Raw genomic sequence first — 19,041 nt, 5'->3', positions numbered from 1 at the left:
CCAGTATGAGTAACTAAAGAATAGGAATACTGGACTCTGCAATACTAGTCCGAAGTTTTGTAAACAAAGGTAAACAAATCAGCCACAAACGCGAAATTATAGAATGCTCAGTGAATACTGAACAATAGAGCAAAAAGAATAAAAAGGAAACTGATTTAGAAAGAAGAGAAAATAGATAGCACAACTAGGTGCAGAATTACCAAAACTAACAGGCCAGAAGGTGTGCCTTTCATAAATCTGTCGTATATCGGGACAATTGCTGAAATTTGCAAACTTTGTGATGCATAGAAATCAGGAAGTTGACACTGAGTCATATTGTCACGAGCACAGCCCATAAAACATGGAAAGGAGTTGAAGGACAGATTGGAATCTGGCAAGGTTGTCAAAAAGAAGAGAAAAAAATGTTCAGATGGTGGTGTTCCCCGCAGATATGCTTGCGTCACTGGACAGGGTGAAAACTCTTGGTCATGGGCTGCTGACTTGGTGCTGAGAAAAGGAGTGCCAAGAAAAAGAACACCCCCAAGAGCGCAGAGATGGTGCATTCATTGGAGGATGACAAATCAAATTAAAGGATCATTGATGGGATAGGCATTTGATGTCATTGGAGAGTTATACAGTCATACATGTTCTGTAGTCCTGCTGGTAGATACCTGACTATTTAATGGGGGCATTTACAGGTCTGTTATTGCGGGCAGTACTATAAGACACACTAAATAGCTACTTGCTGTGTACTGTATCATTTCAACCATAGGTTCATGCATGAGTCACAAAAATGAAACTGAATCATATAAATGGTGGTTTTGTTATGAGTCACAAACCACAATGAACTACTAAATCTGTGACACTTTATAACATATTATGTAATTTTGTTTTTGGGTGGTGGACCGCCTATTGGATTTAGCCATATGACCTCACATAGCCACCTGACCACAGAGAGTACATAAAAGCAAAGTAGACCATCCGGGGATTGAACCCAGGATGCAACGGTCACACAGAATATCACACATAGTAGAAAAGAAGATAAAAGAGCTCTCAAGTCACTCCAAATCACAGTTTAAGGTTTACTGGTGTATTCAGAATACACTGGGGAATTCTACAATATGAGAGTCCTTTATGTATGAAACAAGAATAAGCTAAGTCATAAAAGGAGAACAAATGACTAGCAAGTAATGACAGTTTAAGATTATGGCTCGGCTTTGGGAATAAGCAGTGTGGCATGAGCAAGTACTAAGAGCAGGCATAACTAAGCTACTACATGGTTCACTGCAAGTGACAGTTGAGTCACAACCGTTATATTCCCCCTTCCAGACATTGACCATGTCAACAACATTAATTCTCTTGGGGCAAAGTCTCTTTGTTTGCATCTGCAGGATCCCCAAATAATAATAAAACTAAGTAAAACTCAGCCACTGCCCGAGAGGCTATAGAAACAACTGAGGTATTTCTATACTAAACCCCCTACTACTTATAGTCGGAGGTGCTACTCGCTACAGTATAATAACTCCTAGGAGAACAATGGTTACTCCATGGAGTGGTGGCTATGCTCCATGGAGAACAATGGCTGCTTTGGCAGAGACCGGGTTTATCCGGTTTTGTCAGATAAATCAAGATCCTCAAATACCACATCATCAGCATAATAAATAGTGGTGTGAAGGGTGATGGAGTGAAGGGGAATAGGATCCAGGGTAAGGTCACTTCCACTGGTGATGTGTGGTGGCTGACCTCTGTCCCTGTTGTCTATGTTTGCAGGTAGATTTTTGAATGAGAGAGGTGTTTCTAGTCGAAGAATAGAGGGGCTACCAGGAGGAGCAGGAGGAAGGTGAGGAACACGTGCATGATGTTTGGGAGGTGTGCAATAAATGCGAGGCGCTTGCCGAGGATTAGGTAGGTTTGGTCCTTCTTCCCTCTTATGCTTCCACTCAGCAATAGCCTGCCTTCTCTTTGCATTGTACTTCTGCAATTTGAATGTGAAGTCCAGGTACACTCTTTACCACCTGTCATTCATGGGGGTTAAACATTCGAGATCCATTGTGCCTAGTCCTGTTTGCGGGGTTGCTACCTTGTGCCTGACATGGATCGATTCCCAGAAGGTCTCTCAGCAACAGCTGCCGTCCTCTAGACACAATATTTCCTTCTTGGTTGATCAGAGCCATATGAGCCTCAAACTGAGGTTCCAGGTTAATGACAGATGCAAAATATGCGTACCCTAACAGAGCAGGTAAGTCGTCCTCCATTTGTCCGCTACAAAGGTTTTGACTATGGGCTAAGAAGGCCTCAATTTGACCAAGGTGAAGAGTGGCGGTGTTGTTGGGATTACTTGGGCTTGTGAATTGGTAGAGTTATCCTCAAAGGAGTGAGAGGTAAGCTGAGGGCATGCTGGGGAAGGTGGTGGTTGGCAGATAGAGGAAGGGTGTTACGATACACAATTTTTGGATCTCTAAATTTCATTCTCCACTTTAACTTTCTTTCATAGTTTTCACACACTGTGCCATGCAGCACTTTCCATTTTGTTCAAACTCCACTTTTTTGGGCTGCACTGCTTTTTTTATTCTTAGCTACAAGTCTCTCATGCAGTGGAGCTGGTCACACGGGCTGTGCCCTATGACATCATCAGCCACTGCCTTCATCAACTGTATAGTACACATGTACAAATAGTCTGTAGTAGTATAAATACCCCAATAGATCAAGGAGACTCCTCAGCGAGTGCTCCTGTTGTTTACCCACAACAAACTTGGTCCTACCTTGAGGGAGATTATCCTCTCCTCTACTCACCACTCTTTGCTTGTTTTTGTTGTGTGCCAGAGTATACAAACTTTTGTTACAACGGGTAGAAATAAGGAGACAATAAGGAGATAATGGGTGAAGAGTAAAAGATGAGTGATAAGGTGAGGAGTTGGGGAGAAAGTGATGAGATCACGACCTTGAATTATTGTTTTTATAGGCTTGCAATCTGTGTTGACAACAACAAGTCCCACTAATAAATAAGGGTCGTGGGGAGGAATAGGTCCTAATGGCATATGAGTAAGTTTGTCTATTGTTTCAGCACCCATAGAACTAAGGTATTCTTTTAAGATACCCAGGGGTTCTAGTTGGTGGTAAGGCAACCATGTCATCTTCCCTGATTTCCTTCTTATTGCAAAGATTGCATTCCGCTGACTACCCTTATGGGACTCAATGTTTTCAACTGCCCATTCCTATTCTACATCTTCAAATAGGCCAACTTGGGTATTAAGTCTCTCAGGAAACAACCGGTCGTCATTGGCCAAGTGAATTCTGAGGAGGGATGAATGAAAGACTGGGTGAACAGCATATTGCTTTAGTCTGGGTGGTAAGTTGATCAAAAAGGAGTTATTATGATAGTCTTCCAGGATTTTGTAGGGTCTGACATACTTCGGCACCAGCTTGTGTGCGAGGCCCTTTGGCAGGGCTAAATTTTTAGTTGATATGTATATGAGGTCATCCTTTACAAAGGGGCAAAGTTACCACTTTAGGTTTATGTTCCTTGTTTGTTTTACCCGGGCTTCCAGGATAGTGTTGTGAGCTGTCATTATTGCTAACTTGACTTTTTGAGCATAGGCTCATACTCCGGGATACTCGTCTTTTTGGGGTTCATTCCATATCATAGCCCTGGGCATTCGTCCAGAGTTAAGGAAGAACAGTAAATATCCAGTTGTCTCATTCCGAGCCAAGTTAATGGCAAACTCAATTGCCGGGATTTTAGCGACCCAATCCTTTTGACTAGGACTGATACATGATCGTAATATCTGTCCTATAGTCCAATTTGCTCTGACTCAGGGTGGTACACACTGGACATCCTTTGCTCCACTCCCATGAGTCTATGGAGGTGAGTTCAGAAGGTGTTTGTAAATAGCAAATTGTGGTTGCTAATTACGGCTCGAGGTAGTCCGTGAAGGCCAACTCAGCAATTTCTTTGGCCGTGTAATCAGTTTGGCTAGAAACCAAGTGAACCAGGGAGGTGAGTAAATCAATTATGACTGTGATAGAGTCATATTTCCTTCCTTGAAGTGATATTTGCTGACGCGCCCAGTCACACTGATCTCCCCTTTGAGATCATCCCAGGTAGGCCAGTGACCAGCTGGAGTTTAACTTGGGCGTATTAACCTGCTACAGGTCCCTTTAGTCTTGACAGCACAGCTGTCGCAATTTCAGAATTATCGGCAAACATGTCCCAGTTTGCCTTGATCCAGATTTGTAGCTTGATCCACCATTCAGCAAACCTAGCTCGGTCTCCTTCAAAAGCGCCGGGGTCAGCAACAATTTTGACCTTTTGTTTTAAATTTTTGCTTAACTTGCTCAGGGGGGTTTGCCTGAATCTTGCTAAGCTGCATGGTCAATGCCAAAATCTGTGCACACATATTGTGCAACAGAGTGTTGACATTGGGTTGGGTAGTTTGCAACGACATGTCAAATTGTTCGATTTGGTGAGGTAAAATAAATAAAAATGTAACTGGGGGTCCTCACTTGCTATCTGCAGATCAACCTCTTCCCAGCTGAGTAACGGGTCTCAATCCCCAACTACCCACACTATAGTATTTGAAAAAGTATATAAAAGTTATAGTAATGAAACCCTGGTCTGAACAATCGTCAGGGGGTGGCCTGCTTGTTAAGCTGTCAAGTTTTCTCCAACTGGTGGAGGCAAGTGCCTGGCCTAGTCAGAGGTATCTGAAGAAGAAGTTATGTAGATTTTAATCAACAATGGTTCCACACTCTGTTGAGCTATAGTACTCCCCCTGACACTGAGGGCTGTGTATCATTTTTTGGTTTTGAATCTCTAGTCCCTCGTCCTGAGGAGCTCGCCTGCAGGATTGGGGTACATGCTTGGTTTCCACGGGCTAGCAAAAGCTCAACACCCAACTGGCACACAAGTCTTACTGTTCGAAAGATGTCCACTTAACCCTGTGGTCTGGGTTTGCACAAAAGTGCGACAGAGTAGTAAGAGCGAGTCCTAATGTAACAATCAAGAGTTTGTATACTCTGGCCCACAACTCAGACAAGCAAGAGTCAGGGAAAGTAGGAGTGGAGAAACCCCTTAGGTTAAGACCAAGTTAGTTGTGGGTAAACAACAGGAGCACTTGCTGAGGAGTCTTCTGGATCTATTGGGGTTTATATACTAATACAGGGTGTTTGTACTTATGTACTATACAGTTGATGAAAGCACTGATGATTTCATAGGGTGCAGCCCGTGTGACCAGCTCCACTGCGTGAGAGACTTGTAGTTTAAAAATAAAGAAAGCCGTGTGGCGTGAGAAGGTGAAAGTCTGAACAGAAGGAAAGTGCTGCACGGCACAAGTGCATGAGAACTTTGAGAAAGAAAGCTGTAAGTCCAAAAATTGTGTTTTGTAATAGCGCTTAGGTTCTCAACTTGTTGCAACATGCTATTGTGGTTTTATATGAGATATTAATGGAAACCCGGGAACATTATAGCAGAATACCGGGCATTGTGGTTGGGTCCATTATACCATTATGTAGTAATCCAACATTCCCAGGCTTCTACTCAATCCTAGTATTCATCTGCAGTGTTCCTAGGTTTCTACCCACTCCTGGTATTTAACTACAGTGTGCCAGGGTTTCACCCTTTCATTTAACTACTATGGATAGCTACAAACATATGGCAGTGATGTTCCCAGGTTAAGACAGTTCTGCTGCCATTCCACATTTGAAGCTGCATAATATGATCATGTTAAGGTACTGACCAACATGGGGTCTTCACCTTGCACATTTTATATATATACTCCCTCATGTAATATGCATATCCTTTCACCACTGCAGAATGCAACCCCATGATTCATCAACTTCCCACTAAATGCAGCAACAGTCCCTCTGTCAAACTTCAAGTGAAAACCCTCCGGAATGGCCTCATCATAGTCTCCAACACTTGCCAACACGCCATACCACTCTGCTTTGGAGAAACAATCCCAATACACTGGTGTCTCCCAGTTGCTGATGATAGAAAGTGCATTGAAGACAGAGCTCCATGCCTTCAGTACCGTCACATCATTCATCAAATAGAGTTTAGATCCTAGTCATTAATAGAAGTGATGGCAAAGGAGAGAGATAAGTTCTTTGCCTGGAAGTCAAGCCTTAGAAGGGGGGTGGTGTTATGATACACAGGACCTTTTAACTTTCTTTCTCCCTGAACGGGCTGGGGACTAATTTCAGGTGTCTAAAATGGCTGTCTGCAGTCCTGGATTTTCTTTTTACAAAGACACATACTATAACTTGGTTAAATCAGGTCCACAAATCGAGTATATATGGAAGCCGATAAATCTATATATTAAAAAATGGACAGATTTCCATGAAGACTAGTCCCTTCTGTGGAGTTAATCCGAGCCATCCAGCTCAGAATAGCCCGGCGTATGAGAAGAAATCCTATATTTTTGATGTGGGGATGTGATGGTTTATAGCTGTTCATGCTTATAGTGAGTACATTACCACAGGGGAAGGAAAAGAGGGCCGCACCTGTAAACCAATTCAGTGCATCGGACGGACTAGGAACATCAAAGTACAATATAGCTTTGTTATCGACGAGCCGCAGGGCTTTACCACCACCATGAATGGATTAGAGCGTAGTATTGATGATGTTGTGAGACTCACTATTGCCATGCACAATGCTAGCAGGCTGTGGTAATGTCTGCATGCGCAATACAGCCCATAAATCGACATGTGATAAAGGATCGTTGCCTTCTGAAGGATCCCTACACAATACCAATAGGTCATTGCATAGTATACCAATGAGAGAACGAGGAGTTAATTCTGGTGCGAGACAATCTACTTGAACCGTAGATGCATCACCCTGGGCATTGATAATTTCAAATGATACGACTGTTTTGCGTACAACCCGAGTCAAAAGAAGAGGGCCATCCATGATAAGGCGCCTCGTGAAGAAGAATGAATCAGGCTTCGAAAAGGGAGGCCCATTCATGACATACCTATGAGGCTGCACTAAGGGACTTGGAAACCTGCCTCGTATTCTGGCCTGCCAGTGCACAAGTTTGCGACGGGACTCGGACTCTCGTTTTCCTTCGTTCATATTATTAGCTAAGGACGATATCTCTGCGACAGCTCTGTCCAACGAATCATCCATCAACGAGTAGGAAGGAGGGGTGCTGCGTAGTAGTTCTTCTAACTAGTTGAAGCTCTTTTCAATCATTCTCAAAACAAGATCATAGTACTCACTAATAAGCGGTAACGGGGTATGCGCTGGACAGGCAAAAGTAGATAACCTTCCAAGTTAAGCTGTGAATGCCTGGGATTGATACGGCACCGCTTTAAAAACGATTTGATTCGTTTCCGTTGACTGGTAGTTAAAGTGGTATTACTAGAAGCAGGAGTGTCTGACATAATTCCCTGAGCTGAAACGAAGGAGGTTGGAATTACTATTGCAAAACCGAAAAATGAGTGTTAGATGACATAGGATAAGGTGAACTGGTGGCACCTGTAGCTAGACGTTCAGCCGTCCAGTATCTGATCCGCTGGGCAGAGTTGTCACAATTACTACGATGCGAAGATCAGCATTATAACATGTATAGCAAAAATAATCAATACCAACTTGATGTAAGTCGAATACATCTTCATAAAAGCTGCATGTTTGAGAAATATTCCAGCCACCGCTTTAGCAACACCTATCGATAATTGTCCATTGATATCTGAATCTGACCCATGCTCTGATTCCATGACTGGAGCGCTAGCCATCTCTAGTGCAGGAAGAAAATTCTCTTTGTGAAAGGAGAATAAGGCTTCTATACCGCTAAATACAATTTTGCGCTCCACGGCAGGTATCATGGTCTCCTTGCTAGATCCAACACCACTTATTAAATTGGCTGGGCCAGTGCTAGGTTTGATGTAGATATCAACAAGCTCTTGAAGACCTTTCACATATGTCCTTTCCGTCCTGTACATGAATGAGTCAAGGGTCCGGTGAAGTGTAGACTACCCACGCACTCTATTATTTCACGAACAATACTCCATCGTTTGTTTTTGTCATCCTTATATTTCCGCTCACCCAGTGAGCCGCCGCTATCCGTAGTGACTATACTCAGAGTATGATAACCATCATGTAGCAAGGCCATAGAATCCACGGGTCGTAACTGACCAATACCACTCTCAGCGGTTGCATGGTTGGATCCTTCCAGGTCGGTTCTGTTATCGACAGCGGAGCTATGTCGTGATGACATGTTCCTATCTAGCTTTAGATCGGATAACGATCGTGATACGCTCGAATTACTCTTTGGAGACAAGCCTAAATCATTCATATCTTTGAGATATGCCATGATTGAGCGCAAAGCTCTGGTATATGATGCTCCATCCTTTCCTTTTTTGCGATAAACATCATCATCAACGGAGGCATTCCTGGAATGGTCAAATATCGAAGCCATAGGTATATCGACGGAGCCGTCAACAGGCAAAAAACTCCTCCTTTTCGGCATGCTATTCATAGGCTGTGGATCGACGGGAAGAGGGATTGATTGCCTGGGGATTGATTCAGTCCTCCGCTCCAAACCAGTTGGTAGGTTCATAGGGGAAGCGCTATTCACCATACGTCCTAGACTACCTGTGGTGGAGAACCGAACTTCGATGTGGGGTGAAGTACTATAGGGTGAAGTACTATGGTGCATCTCAGCCGGGGGATGACTAGCTTCTTCGTCATGTGCAATAGTAGATCGCAGAGCTACTGCAGAATTTGGATCAGCTTTAATTTTACCCATAGACATTTTTTTCAGAAATCCCCAACGACCAGTCTTGTCTTTGATTTGCTTGCCATGCGTATATGCCAGGCCTCTCTCCCATTCTTGTGGGACAGAAATATTTGACGGAGACTCTATTATAATGGCACTAGAAAAAACAGTACCTCGTTCAACAACAGAAATCTCAATTAAATACAAAACGCACTTATCCGTGTTGTCCTCATCATCGTAGCCGGGTCGCTGAGGGACTGGGGACCTAGTGCTATCTGCCTCAAAGCCTGAATAAACACCTAAACTGGCGAAGCGCTTGGGAACGGCTGGACGATCCACACGGGGACGAAGGTTAGCCATGCTAAGCATATTTGAACTGGAAACCGATGTAGTGGACTGCGCGACCAATAGCGATGGGGAAAGTGTCAAAGGCTCAAGATAACCTTCACAGCTGGGCTTCAGCTCTCCAGTACTCTTCATTTTGCGCAGCTCGTAATCTTGAAGGCAACCAACCTCCTGTGAATTCGTCTGTCGTGCTTTGCCGGAGAAAGCCCTATTAGGAGCAGTACGAGTACGAACCAAACGACGTGCGGGAGTCTGCGGTTCGACATGGATCGAGGTATTTGTCGTTGAACCTTCCAATGGCAGATTTGGAGGTGGCCGAGAAGAATCTTCCCCTTGCGGGAAGATGGTAATAGAGGACTCGTAGTCAACGCAGGACGACTCTAACTCCTCCGAATCAGACCCGATGGATGAACCCTTCGAGATCGTTTTATCCACAGGCCATGAGCACTGCAATGATGGTGACGTAGGACAAGTGGGTGTTTGTATTATTAATGGCTCGACGAGGGCTTGCCAGGGCCCACGAAAAGGATTGCCATCAAGATATAGAGCTTGCAAAGAGGGCAACAGACAAAGCCAACTAGGGAGGGATAGCATTTTGTTCCTTCTCATACTTAGTGTATGTAGCTTATCAAGCTCGCATAAGGAGATTGGGAGACTGTTGATTCCCGTTGAATCAGCGATGAGAACGCGAAGTGAGAAGAGCTGATTGAGGAATACAGGTAATACGCGCAGGGGATTTGAAGATATATTAATTTCTTCTAGAAGTCTGCATGAAGCCAAAGCGGGTGGCAATGCAACGAGGAAGTTTGCAGAGATATCCAAAGCCAAAAGCGTGTTGCAAATTTGTGGTAGTGAAACAGTAAGAAATGAAGGTAATGCATTGGGAGTACTTGAAGATCCAATCAACAGATGTGTAGTGCCTAAAATATTTCATTCCGAAAGCAGAATATTGAATAGTAAGACGTTAGGTCCACCAGATTGGCCGCTTGAAGCGCACCTGGTTCTACACTGAGCTGGACGATAGGTGTTCCATCAGCCTTGAGAATGAGACCCCGGCCTTGTTCCGCGATCATAACAGCGGATGTGGGTTCATTGCCACTGTCGGCATCGCTATCTTCGGTGTCGTTTATGCGATCAGCCTCATCACTGGTCATCAATTCAGCCTCATCTTTCTCGTCGACTGTCTTCCATTCCAGATCAAAGCTAGAGTTTTCGCGTGATTTCGAAGATTCGAGTAGACTGCTCACATTACTATACCCGACTGATGAAGACCTCGACCTTATGCTAGTTGAATACTCTGACCAACGAGTATGTTCGATCGGTACTCGTCCAGTAGACGATGAGCGGGCGCTTCCTTCGGCGAATATATGAGACACGTCTCCTGACGCAATCCCTACAGCAATACCAATCTCCCCCTCTACTCCAGACATCATGTGAACACGATCATAGTCATTGGAGTTCAATGCACTTCCAGAACTATTGTAAGCAGATGATCGATTAGATGTAGAAGAGGAGCCTGCGGAAGAGAGACCAGGCGGAGTGGAAGATAAGCGATGGGGGTCCGGAATATGTGAATCTGGAATATACAGGATTTCAGGTGAGCAGTTTTGAAGTGATAGAAGATGGTGACGTGGAAGACCGACGTCGATTTCACCATCTAAGTATGTGGGGCCAGCACTGGGTATTTGGGATAACTGGGCTCCTTCGGGTAACGAAGAAAAGTTGCGAGTTCTTTCATGTTCGAGATTTGTCTGTTGCATTGAGCTCTACTGCAATGCACTTCAGGCTCTAGTACAGAACACGTCGAATTTTCTATTGAAAATGAGTGAAACTTCGAGGTAAAAGAAAAGTATAGGCCTAGGTAAAAGTGGGCTAAGGATTCAAGTTCTGCACGCCACTTGAAGCTTGAAGTCTTAACCTCGAATCAGTAAACAAAGCCAAACCACGATCTATTCTCTACACCTCTAAATTTGACTCACGCTAAAGTCATGATTCATATATATAATGTTCATTATAGATGTTATTTTGGCCATCATACATCAGGAAAACGGGGAGAAGCTTGTATCCCAGGCAGAGTTGACACACAGACACCAAAACAGTTGCTATTTGATGTGGCTTAACAGTGGCTATCGAGGTTGATCACAAAGTATCAGAAAGGCACTATACTGGTAACAACATGCAAGACCATTACAATGTTATATCAAATTGTCAATGAACACTCAACATACAACATTGTGACTATAATATTGTAACAACCAAAGTTTTAGTACTGTGGCTCACAACTCAGACAGGCAAGAGTGAGGAAGGTGGGAGTGGGTAAACCCTTAGGATAGGACTGAGTTAGTTGTGGGTATGCAACAGGAGGACTTGCTGGGGAGTCTCCTGGATCTATTGGGGTTTATATATTAATACAGGGTGTTTGTACTTATGTACTATACAGTTGATGAAAGCAGTGGCTGATGATGTCATAGGGTGCAGCCCGTGTGACCAGCTCCACTGTGTGAGAGACTCTGTATCTAAAAATAAAGAAAGCAGCACAGCACGAGAAAGTGGAGTTTGAACAAAAAGGAAAGCGCTCCATGGCACAGTGTGTGAAAACTGAAAATGAAAGTTAAAGGTCCGAACATTTGTGTATCATAACACTATCTTCTTCAACTCCTGAAGAACTGACATCATCAGGATTACCGCCAATTTGGTCCCCAGGAAAATGTAACAAGTCCCCATCATCAATTTCTGAGTTAGAATCAGAATCTATGGCTGGACCAGTAATTCCAACATCATCACAACTATTTCCTACATATATAGCATCAGTTTCAGAGGCATCTTGACTGCCAGGAATATTCACTTTGACATCAAATATCTTCATATATACTCCAATCTACATGGCCTTGTACAGATTCTAGTGAAACTTAGAATATATGAGTAATATATGAGCTAAATAAAAGGAAATAGACAAAATCTAGTCACCTGTAGCCTTGTACTTGTGCAATTGGCTTGTATTTGCATAGATACACTCATGTAAGTGTGTAGCAAATTCCTGACTATGATTTCCTATATTCAATAGATCAATATCACTCTGCCAGTGTAAGTGTTTTCTAGCCGTTTTTACAGTGAGTTTTTGAGAAGGATAGCAAAGAGAAAAATAACATATTGACATGGTGGTATCAGATCAAACATGCAGTGAGCTGATCTGATTGTGATCAACTCACTGCATGTTTGATTTGATTGATATTGATCTAGATGTACAATTAGTGCCATTTTAGGAACTGGCTGGATGTTGCTATAAGTCTTAGCCACAACTTGTACACACATTCATCTCACTTTTTCTGCAGACAATGACGAGCAATTTGTCGTCAAATCCAGACTCCAATTCTTATAATTTTGACAGTGGGAAAACTAATCCCTTCGCACCTACAGCTACTCCTCATTTTACAGACATATTGCCTCTGTTGCTTCCTTCTGCTGCAGGATTCAGCATATCCATATCCATCAAACATCTACTGCTTTCTGAACTTCTCAAAAATCCTTATGTCACCCAGCTTTTTCAAAACTACCAGACTGTAGCTGCCAAACTTGCTCAACTAAATCAGATCCAGCAAAACATCTCAGGCAAAAAAGAGGCCCTGGTAAACGATATATGCAACTTAGTCAAGGGGCAGGAGGCCTGCATACAGGAGAAGGTGAAACTTTTATTAGATAAACAGGCCATTGTTTTTGAGAACAAGAAGCTTGTTGAATGTAAGCACACTCATCTGCGGTTGATTGAGCACCTTTTGGCAATTATTGAGTTGATGAAGGAGGAGAATAGCCAGGCTTAGCTGTACATTTTTTCTTTTGTTTGTTTCCTTTCTATTTCTACTAATGGTACCTTTTTAAATCAGTCATAGAGATGTTTCTATTGCCCCAAGCAACTCGGTATCTCATATTCTTGCCAACAGGACTCCTATGGTTGTCTTTGTTCAGTACAAAAAATCTTTCAACTACAGTTTCAATGTGGTGTGTTTGAAACATCCTATTTATATAAACTTTTCTGGGCTGGATTTCTCTGTAGGAATACATTGGGAAGCAGGAACATGATTCCCCCATATGATGTTTACCATAAGCTAACACCTGTACATATGCCCCAGAGGTATTTGATTAGAATAATATGTGATTCAATATGTGGGATCATCCCAAAATATGGGATCAGCCCACTTTTGGGATGGTCCCAGATTCAATGAACTACTTGGGATAATCCCCAAAAAAATAGCCTTTTAGCCTCATAGGTTTACACAGATAGTTAAGGCTAATAGCTTATGTTTAGAGGATGACTGAAGTGACAAAGGAGGCCCAGAGTTGGGATAAGTGCATAGTGAATTGGGTGGATCCTTCGAGTTCAAAAGCCTGGTGGAAGGTGACTGTGTTTACAAGAGATATGTCCGGAGACATGGGGTCGGAGATTGGAGTTGATGTTGGTTGGGCATTTGAAGTCTCCGGAGTATGGAATAAAATATTGTTCAGTACCCAGTCAATTAATGGATTGTAGTGGGGTATCCCAGAACTGCAGAGCATGACAGATCCAACAAGGTGATATAAAACATTGTTAAAGTAACTTTTCCGCAGGGCAAATGGACAGGTAAGTCTACTGCCTTGGTGATGAGAGAGTTGGATGTTCCATCAAATAAGTGGAGTCTGAATGGAGCAATGCTATAGGGAGAAAGTTGACTAGAATTCATGAAGGTGGTGTTCACAAACGAATGTGACAATCCAGAGTCTACTAGAACTGTAAAAAGAGTGTTTAGAAGATATTTGGAGGTAAGTGATACATAGAGCATCAGGAAAAACCCTTTTGTTATATAGTGCTATATAGCCACCACCTATATATATAAACACATTCATAGAAACTATAGTACTATCAGTGCAATCATAGCTCTTATAGCTTTTATAGCACAGTAGTAGGCAAAATTTTAACCAAGGGGAGAAGTATCTATAATTCCCTCAAACTCTGGATTAATCTAATAAACTTGTTCAATAATAGAAAGAGGCCAAAAGTGTTTGGAGTCAAGTATATTATTATAGGCAAGATACTATAAATGCTCTTATAGCCTATAGCAGCCTACATAGCTCCTATAGCTGTAAAGGTCATAGTTATAATATAGTTCAAGGTGCTTAAAAGGGCTAATAAATCATCCAGTATTAATTAATTATGTAGCCTGTATTAGTGAAATAGTAGTTTGTATCCCTGATACTCACAAAATAAGAATAATGATTTATCCAAATATAAGTAGTGACAATGAGTAAAAAAATAATCTAAGTCTATGAAAGGTCAATATATAACACCTGTATAATACATTTTATAAGCTTTTATGGTGTAAGTGGATAAATGTGATGTGTGGCTGTAGGTTGCTTAGTCACCCAAGAGCTGACTAGCAGGTTGAGAGTTTAACTCCTGTCTGTGTTAATTTTTTTCAATCAGCCACACAACAATTTCCAACATCTATAAGAGCATTTATAGAGCCATATGAGGCTCTATAGATGGCAGGGGTTCTATAACAGGTTTGACCACTATAACAGCTTTATAAGTACTTATAGTGCTATAGAGCTCTATATAGCTACCCCCATTTTTCCTGATGAGAGAATCTGTATCAGAAAGAGCATACACATTGAGACATATTCCCATTAATGCACGGTCAGGATCAATGCAGTCCTCAACCCATATGGAGCATAGAGGACTACTGACAATTTTTCTGCCTCAGTGGTGTCCACTTTGTTTTCCAGAACTGCTGCAGTGGCATAAGCTTTTGTGGTGCTGGAGGAGAACTTAGGGCAAGATCCAGAGTGAGTTTACCATCCTTTCCAAGTTTGTTAAACAAGTCTGGTGTTCTCAGAGTGGGTGGGTGATGAGAGTGGGAATGGGAAAAAGAGCTTCCACAGAGTGCAGGTTTTGCGGAAGACAAGGAGGACACAGTACTGGTGTTGGACAAGGACTTGGGCTAGGTAGTAGTTTCCCTGCTGACTTTGCTGTGTTGTTCCCAGTAGCAAGAGTCAATGGTTTGGGCAAGGATTTGTAACTCTGCAAGAGAATCCAGCTTTCTAATGTGGGTGATTTTGTTCTTAATCCTCAAAGGGAGTCCTTTGTGGAACTGATCACAGAGTGCACCTTTGCCCCACCCTTGGATTTGGGAGGCAAAATGGTTGAATTTGACCATGTACTTGTTTAGACATTGATTCTTGCACATCTGGAGGTGTTTGATCTGGCACTCTGCATCTCTGGTGGGGTTGTGAGGCCTAAAATTGGAGCAGAGTTCAGAGAGAAACTTTGAGTAATTGTCCATCCAGATGGGAAGATTTTAGCCCGGTCAGTACGGAATGTGCCCAGATGGTCATTAAAGTTCAGTTGACACTGCAAAATGAAGGAGTGAAGCTTCCTGGGATTGGAGCCATTGAAAGTGTCTGGCTCTTTAATCTTAGTATGTGCCAAACTGCCGGGGGTGGGACTGGGAGCAAAACAGCAGTGCTGATACCATTGGGTGTTGGCAATGATTACAGTGAAATTGGGATTTTGCTATGGACCATAGCTGCTAATTGTTGAGACTGTTTTTTTTTTGCAAAGCATGGACTATTAGCACAATATTCTCCTTTTTGTTGCTGTGATAAAAGACATTCATTGCATCAAAATGCAACGCAGCAAGACTTAAACCTCAAAATTGATAATAATACTTGAGCCTATCTACTACCTATCTATAACAGAGAATGAAAATGAGGATGTCAATGCTTAGAGGAAATTGAGATTTTAACCATAACCAACCGACACCCACACTATATTTTTAAATTCAGTCATCATTTGAAGGTCACTGGTCACTGGCTGGCTTACTTTAAAAATGTCAAAGTCCAGCTGCTGTGGGGGGGCTCAGAATCAAAGTCCAGCTCACTTTCAAACTTTTTTCAGCATGTGCATTTTTACAATGCCAGGATAATCAACTGTCTCTATTCTATATGATATATTCTGAACCTTGAAACAGTGAATGGGGAGGAGCCCGGGTGTATGGCTGTATCTACTGCTGTACAGCAGGTTGCATATTGATAGACCAATCTTCATTTTCCATTCTTTCTGCCATTGTTTACTCTTGGGGTGTTAATAAACATATTAAATTATACTGGTTGAAAAGAAACTGCATGAAACATGAAAGTTGACATTTATCAAGCTCCAATGATAAACAGAGACAATGAAAATGAAAAATAAAATTGGTCTATTGATATGCAACCTACTGTAAACTTTTGTGGCATATCTTTTACTTTATTCTGAATTTCTCTGATTACAATTGCTTTACAAGAAATCACCCTCTGCATAGTCCTGGACCCTCTATTTTCTGGATAGTAATTTAGTAGGCTTGTTCCCACCCTGTACTGTATTTTTGTTGGCAATCAGAGGGTAAAATAAGGAAATATACGGCAGGGACAAAACCCAAGACAAGCTGGGCTCACTGTTAGCTTGCCATTACAACCTCCTGTTTTTGTTGTTTTCAGCCAAAAAAGAAAACTTGGTTGATTCACCAGAAAAAATTGGATTTTCTGTTTGCTTTATACAAAGTGATCTATAAATGTCAAACATGGCTTTTTGTATACATCAGGAAAAACCATACAGCTATATAGCTAGGCAGGTTGCTATACCAAATATAACAGCATCATCTGGGCTTTGAAATATTATATGTAACTATAGCACCAGCTATATCAAATGCACCTTTTACCCATGTAACCTGGTAAGGATACAAACCAAATCAATTATTTGTTGGAGCTTTATCAATGTTATGACAGTAGGTAATCAAATGGAGGCATAAATTAAATGTGCTTCTACCACATAGTCTGATAAGGGTACAAACCAGACTAATTGTTTAGTAGAAACCTATCACAAACATCCAAAACATTACTAGACTCCCAATCGTCAGGTACCACATCCTTTCCAAATATAGGAATAAGCTGACATCCTTGTTGTAAACTGGTGAGAGGAACTATAGTGCTTACTGGTGTACTATCTGACCTTGTGCTAGGCTTTGAAACCACATACAACATATGACTTGGTTCAGCTGTAGGCTTAAATTTAGTATACTATTCAATATAAGCCAGAGGAACTTTTGGCCAAGCATTGGAAGCTGGAAATGCTCCGGTGTGAATATGAGTAGGAAGTTTGAATATGACTTTCAATATTCCAACTCTAGTTCCTGATACGTGAAAATTATGAAACACATAGAACTAGATCAAGATATATTATACTCACCTGTAACCCCAGTTTACTCTGCACTCAAGGACTCCGATACTAATACAGTGTTAAATTGAGCCTTGACAGTATTGTTACCAGGTCTGGCTTTAATCACTTCATGCTTTATATCAGCAGCATCATCACCTACTTGAACAGGGGTGAGCTTGAGGTTATAAAATTGTTTAGTGCATTAAAAGGTAGGGAGAATAATGAGATTTGATTTTTGGATAAATGACTGGGATGCCCTTTTTGATGTTGATTGAGGAATTTTTTCAAACCACGTTTAAAGCCTGGACATTTATATTTTTTGTTGAATTGACAGAAGCAGCTGAAGAGGATAAGATGGTAATTTTATCAATTGAATGCCTAATCCAGAGCATGTTTTGAGGGTATTGGTATGTGGGGTAGATAATAGTAGAGATTTTTGATAGCTTTCAAAAGACGCCACTTTTTCTTGTCTTGTGAGCCATGCAATCATTTGAGGATGCTCATTCCTATGATTAGATGCTCTCCAAGCATCTTTGGCTATGTCAATATAAAAATGTTCAAACATTTCAGTGTTGTAGTTGTCAATGGTCCTAAAACACCTGATTGAGTTAACCTAATGTAGAAGAGAGTGAATCTTAGGGATGTTGAAGTTTTCTCTGACTCCCAATAATACAAAGATAGACTTCTTCTGATGGAACATTGCAATAGCTTTTGAGAGATATCCCAGAGTAGTGTCACTGAGTGGGATATTGAGCTATATATATGATGTCCAGGAGTAATCTGATAGAGATTATTGCTTGCTTGAGTAATTTGCCAACAAGGCGGCCCCAAAGAATTTTTTTCATGTCTTTACACTCACTGCCTGATATTTAAGATAATGAAGATATTCTGTTTTTGAAATTTTGAGTGTCATAGGAGGGCGGGAGGCAATGAATTTTTTGATCTAATTCTTCAGCTCTGAAGAGTTCTTGGCACCATTTTATGATACATTTAGCAACCTCTTGGTAGAGCTGATGCAGAATATTTGGTGTCATAGAACAATGGATATTGGTGTAAGGAAAGCCTTCCCAGAAAGGGTGCTCAACACAGGATATGCCCTTCTCCATGCATGCCTTATAGGACAACAATACTGAATTTGCTACCATGGCTGTACAAATGGCATCCTGGGTTCTAATAGGTGTCTTTTCATCTCCAGGCTCTCTGTTCTCCAAATTATCTGCCATATAATGGTATTTGGGATATGTCCCGTACTTTGAGCAAGAAACAAGGCATTGTTCAGGATAATCAGCCACGTAGCAAGCTAGAACAGGATGGACCCTTCTAATAGCTCTATCTCCACCTGTTATCTTGGTCCCCTCTTTTCCTGCCTTAATAAGAGGCTCCAGGATCATACATATAGATGAGTGAAATAACCTTTGAGTTTGTATAGATTCTCTGTGGCAGTCAGACCCTCCTTAGAAAGCTTAGTGACAAAGAGATAGCCTATCCATATACAGGCATGCTGAGATGGTTTGCATCTGATGGCCTTGAGTATATTGCCTAAAGTAAGATATACAGGGTATGCACTTTTGTCACCTGAGAATTGTGTTAATTGAGTTTTGTCTGTTGCAATAATAACAGGGCCACTGATGCGCTATCTGGAAGGAGTGCCTGAAGTTTGTGGACTGAATCAGGAACTTGGACAGAATCATATAAATGAAATTTTAACAAACCTGTACAGAATGCCACCATTTTATCATCCACATCTCATTATAATGCCTCTCCTCCTTGCTTGCA

General features: G+C 41.8%; 2 protein-coding genes across 2 annotated transcripts; one reads left to right on the top strand and one right to left on the bottom strand.

Annotated features, from left to right (window-relative positions):
* Nucleotides 1-1,582: 1,582 nt before the first annotated feature.
* Nucleotides 1,583-10,801, bottom strand: SERLADRAFT_432245 (uncharacterized protein; the record flags this gene model as incomplete). Its single annotated transcript, XM_007312477.1, has 9 exons — nucleotides 1,583-1,954; nucleotides 6,629-7,147; nucleotides 7,198-7,397; nucleotides 7,457-7,515; nucleotides 7,571-7,912; nucleotides 7,963-8,050; nucleotides 8,114-8,853; nucleotides 8,911-9,961; nucleotides 10,039-10,801. The coding sequence occupies 9 exons, from the start codon at nucleotides 10,799-10,801 to the stop codon at nucleotides 1,583-1,585; spliced, it is 4,134 nt and encodes a 1,377-aa protein (XP_007312539.1).
* A 1,122-nt stretch (nucleotides 10,802-11,923) lies between these two features.
* SERLADRAFT_404730 (uncharacterized protein) lies at nucleotides 11,924-13,131 on the top strand (the record flags this gene model as incomplete). Its single annotated transcript, XM_007312476.1, has 7 exons — nucleotides 11,924-11,931; nucleotides 12,050-12,059; nucleotides 12,106-12,125; nucleotides 12,210-12,221; nucleotides 12,430-12,779; nucleotides 12,931-13,037; nucleotides 13,093-13,131. 7 exons carry the CDS (start codon nucleotides 11,924-11,926, stop codon nucleotides 13,129-13,131), a joined length of 546 nt encoding a protein of 181 aa, XP_007312538.1.
* Nucleotides 13,132-19,041: the final 5,910 nt, after the last annotated feature.

Source organism: Serpula lacrymans, assembly GCF_000218685.1.
Source record: "Serpula lacrymans var. lacrymans S7.9 unplaced genomic scaffold SERLAscaffold_1, whole genome shotgun sequence".
NCBI classification, from domain to species: domain Eukaryota; kingdom Fungi; phylum Basidiomycota; class Agaricomycetes; order Boletales; family Serpulaceae; genus Serpula; species Serpula lacrymans.
The sequence above is the reverse complement of the archived record's forward strand: the minus strand, read 5'-3'. Positions and strand labels throughout refer to the sequence as shown.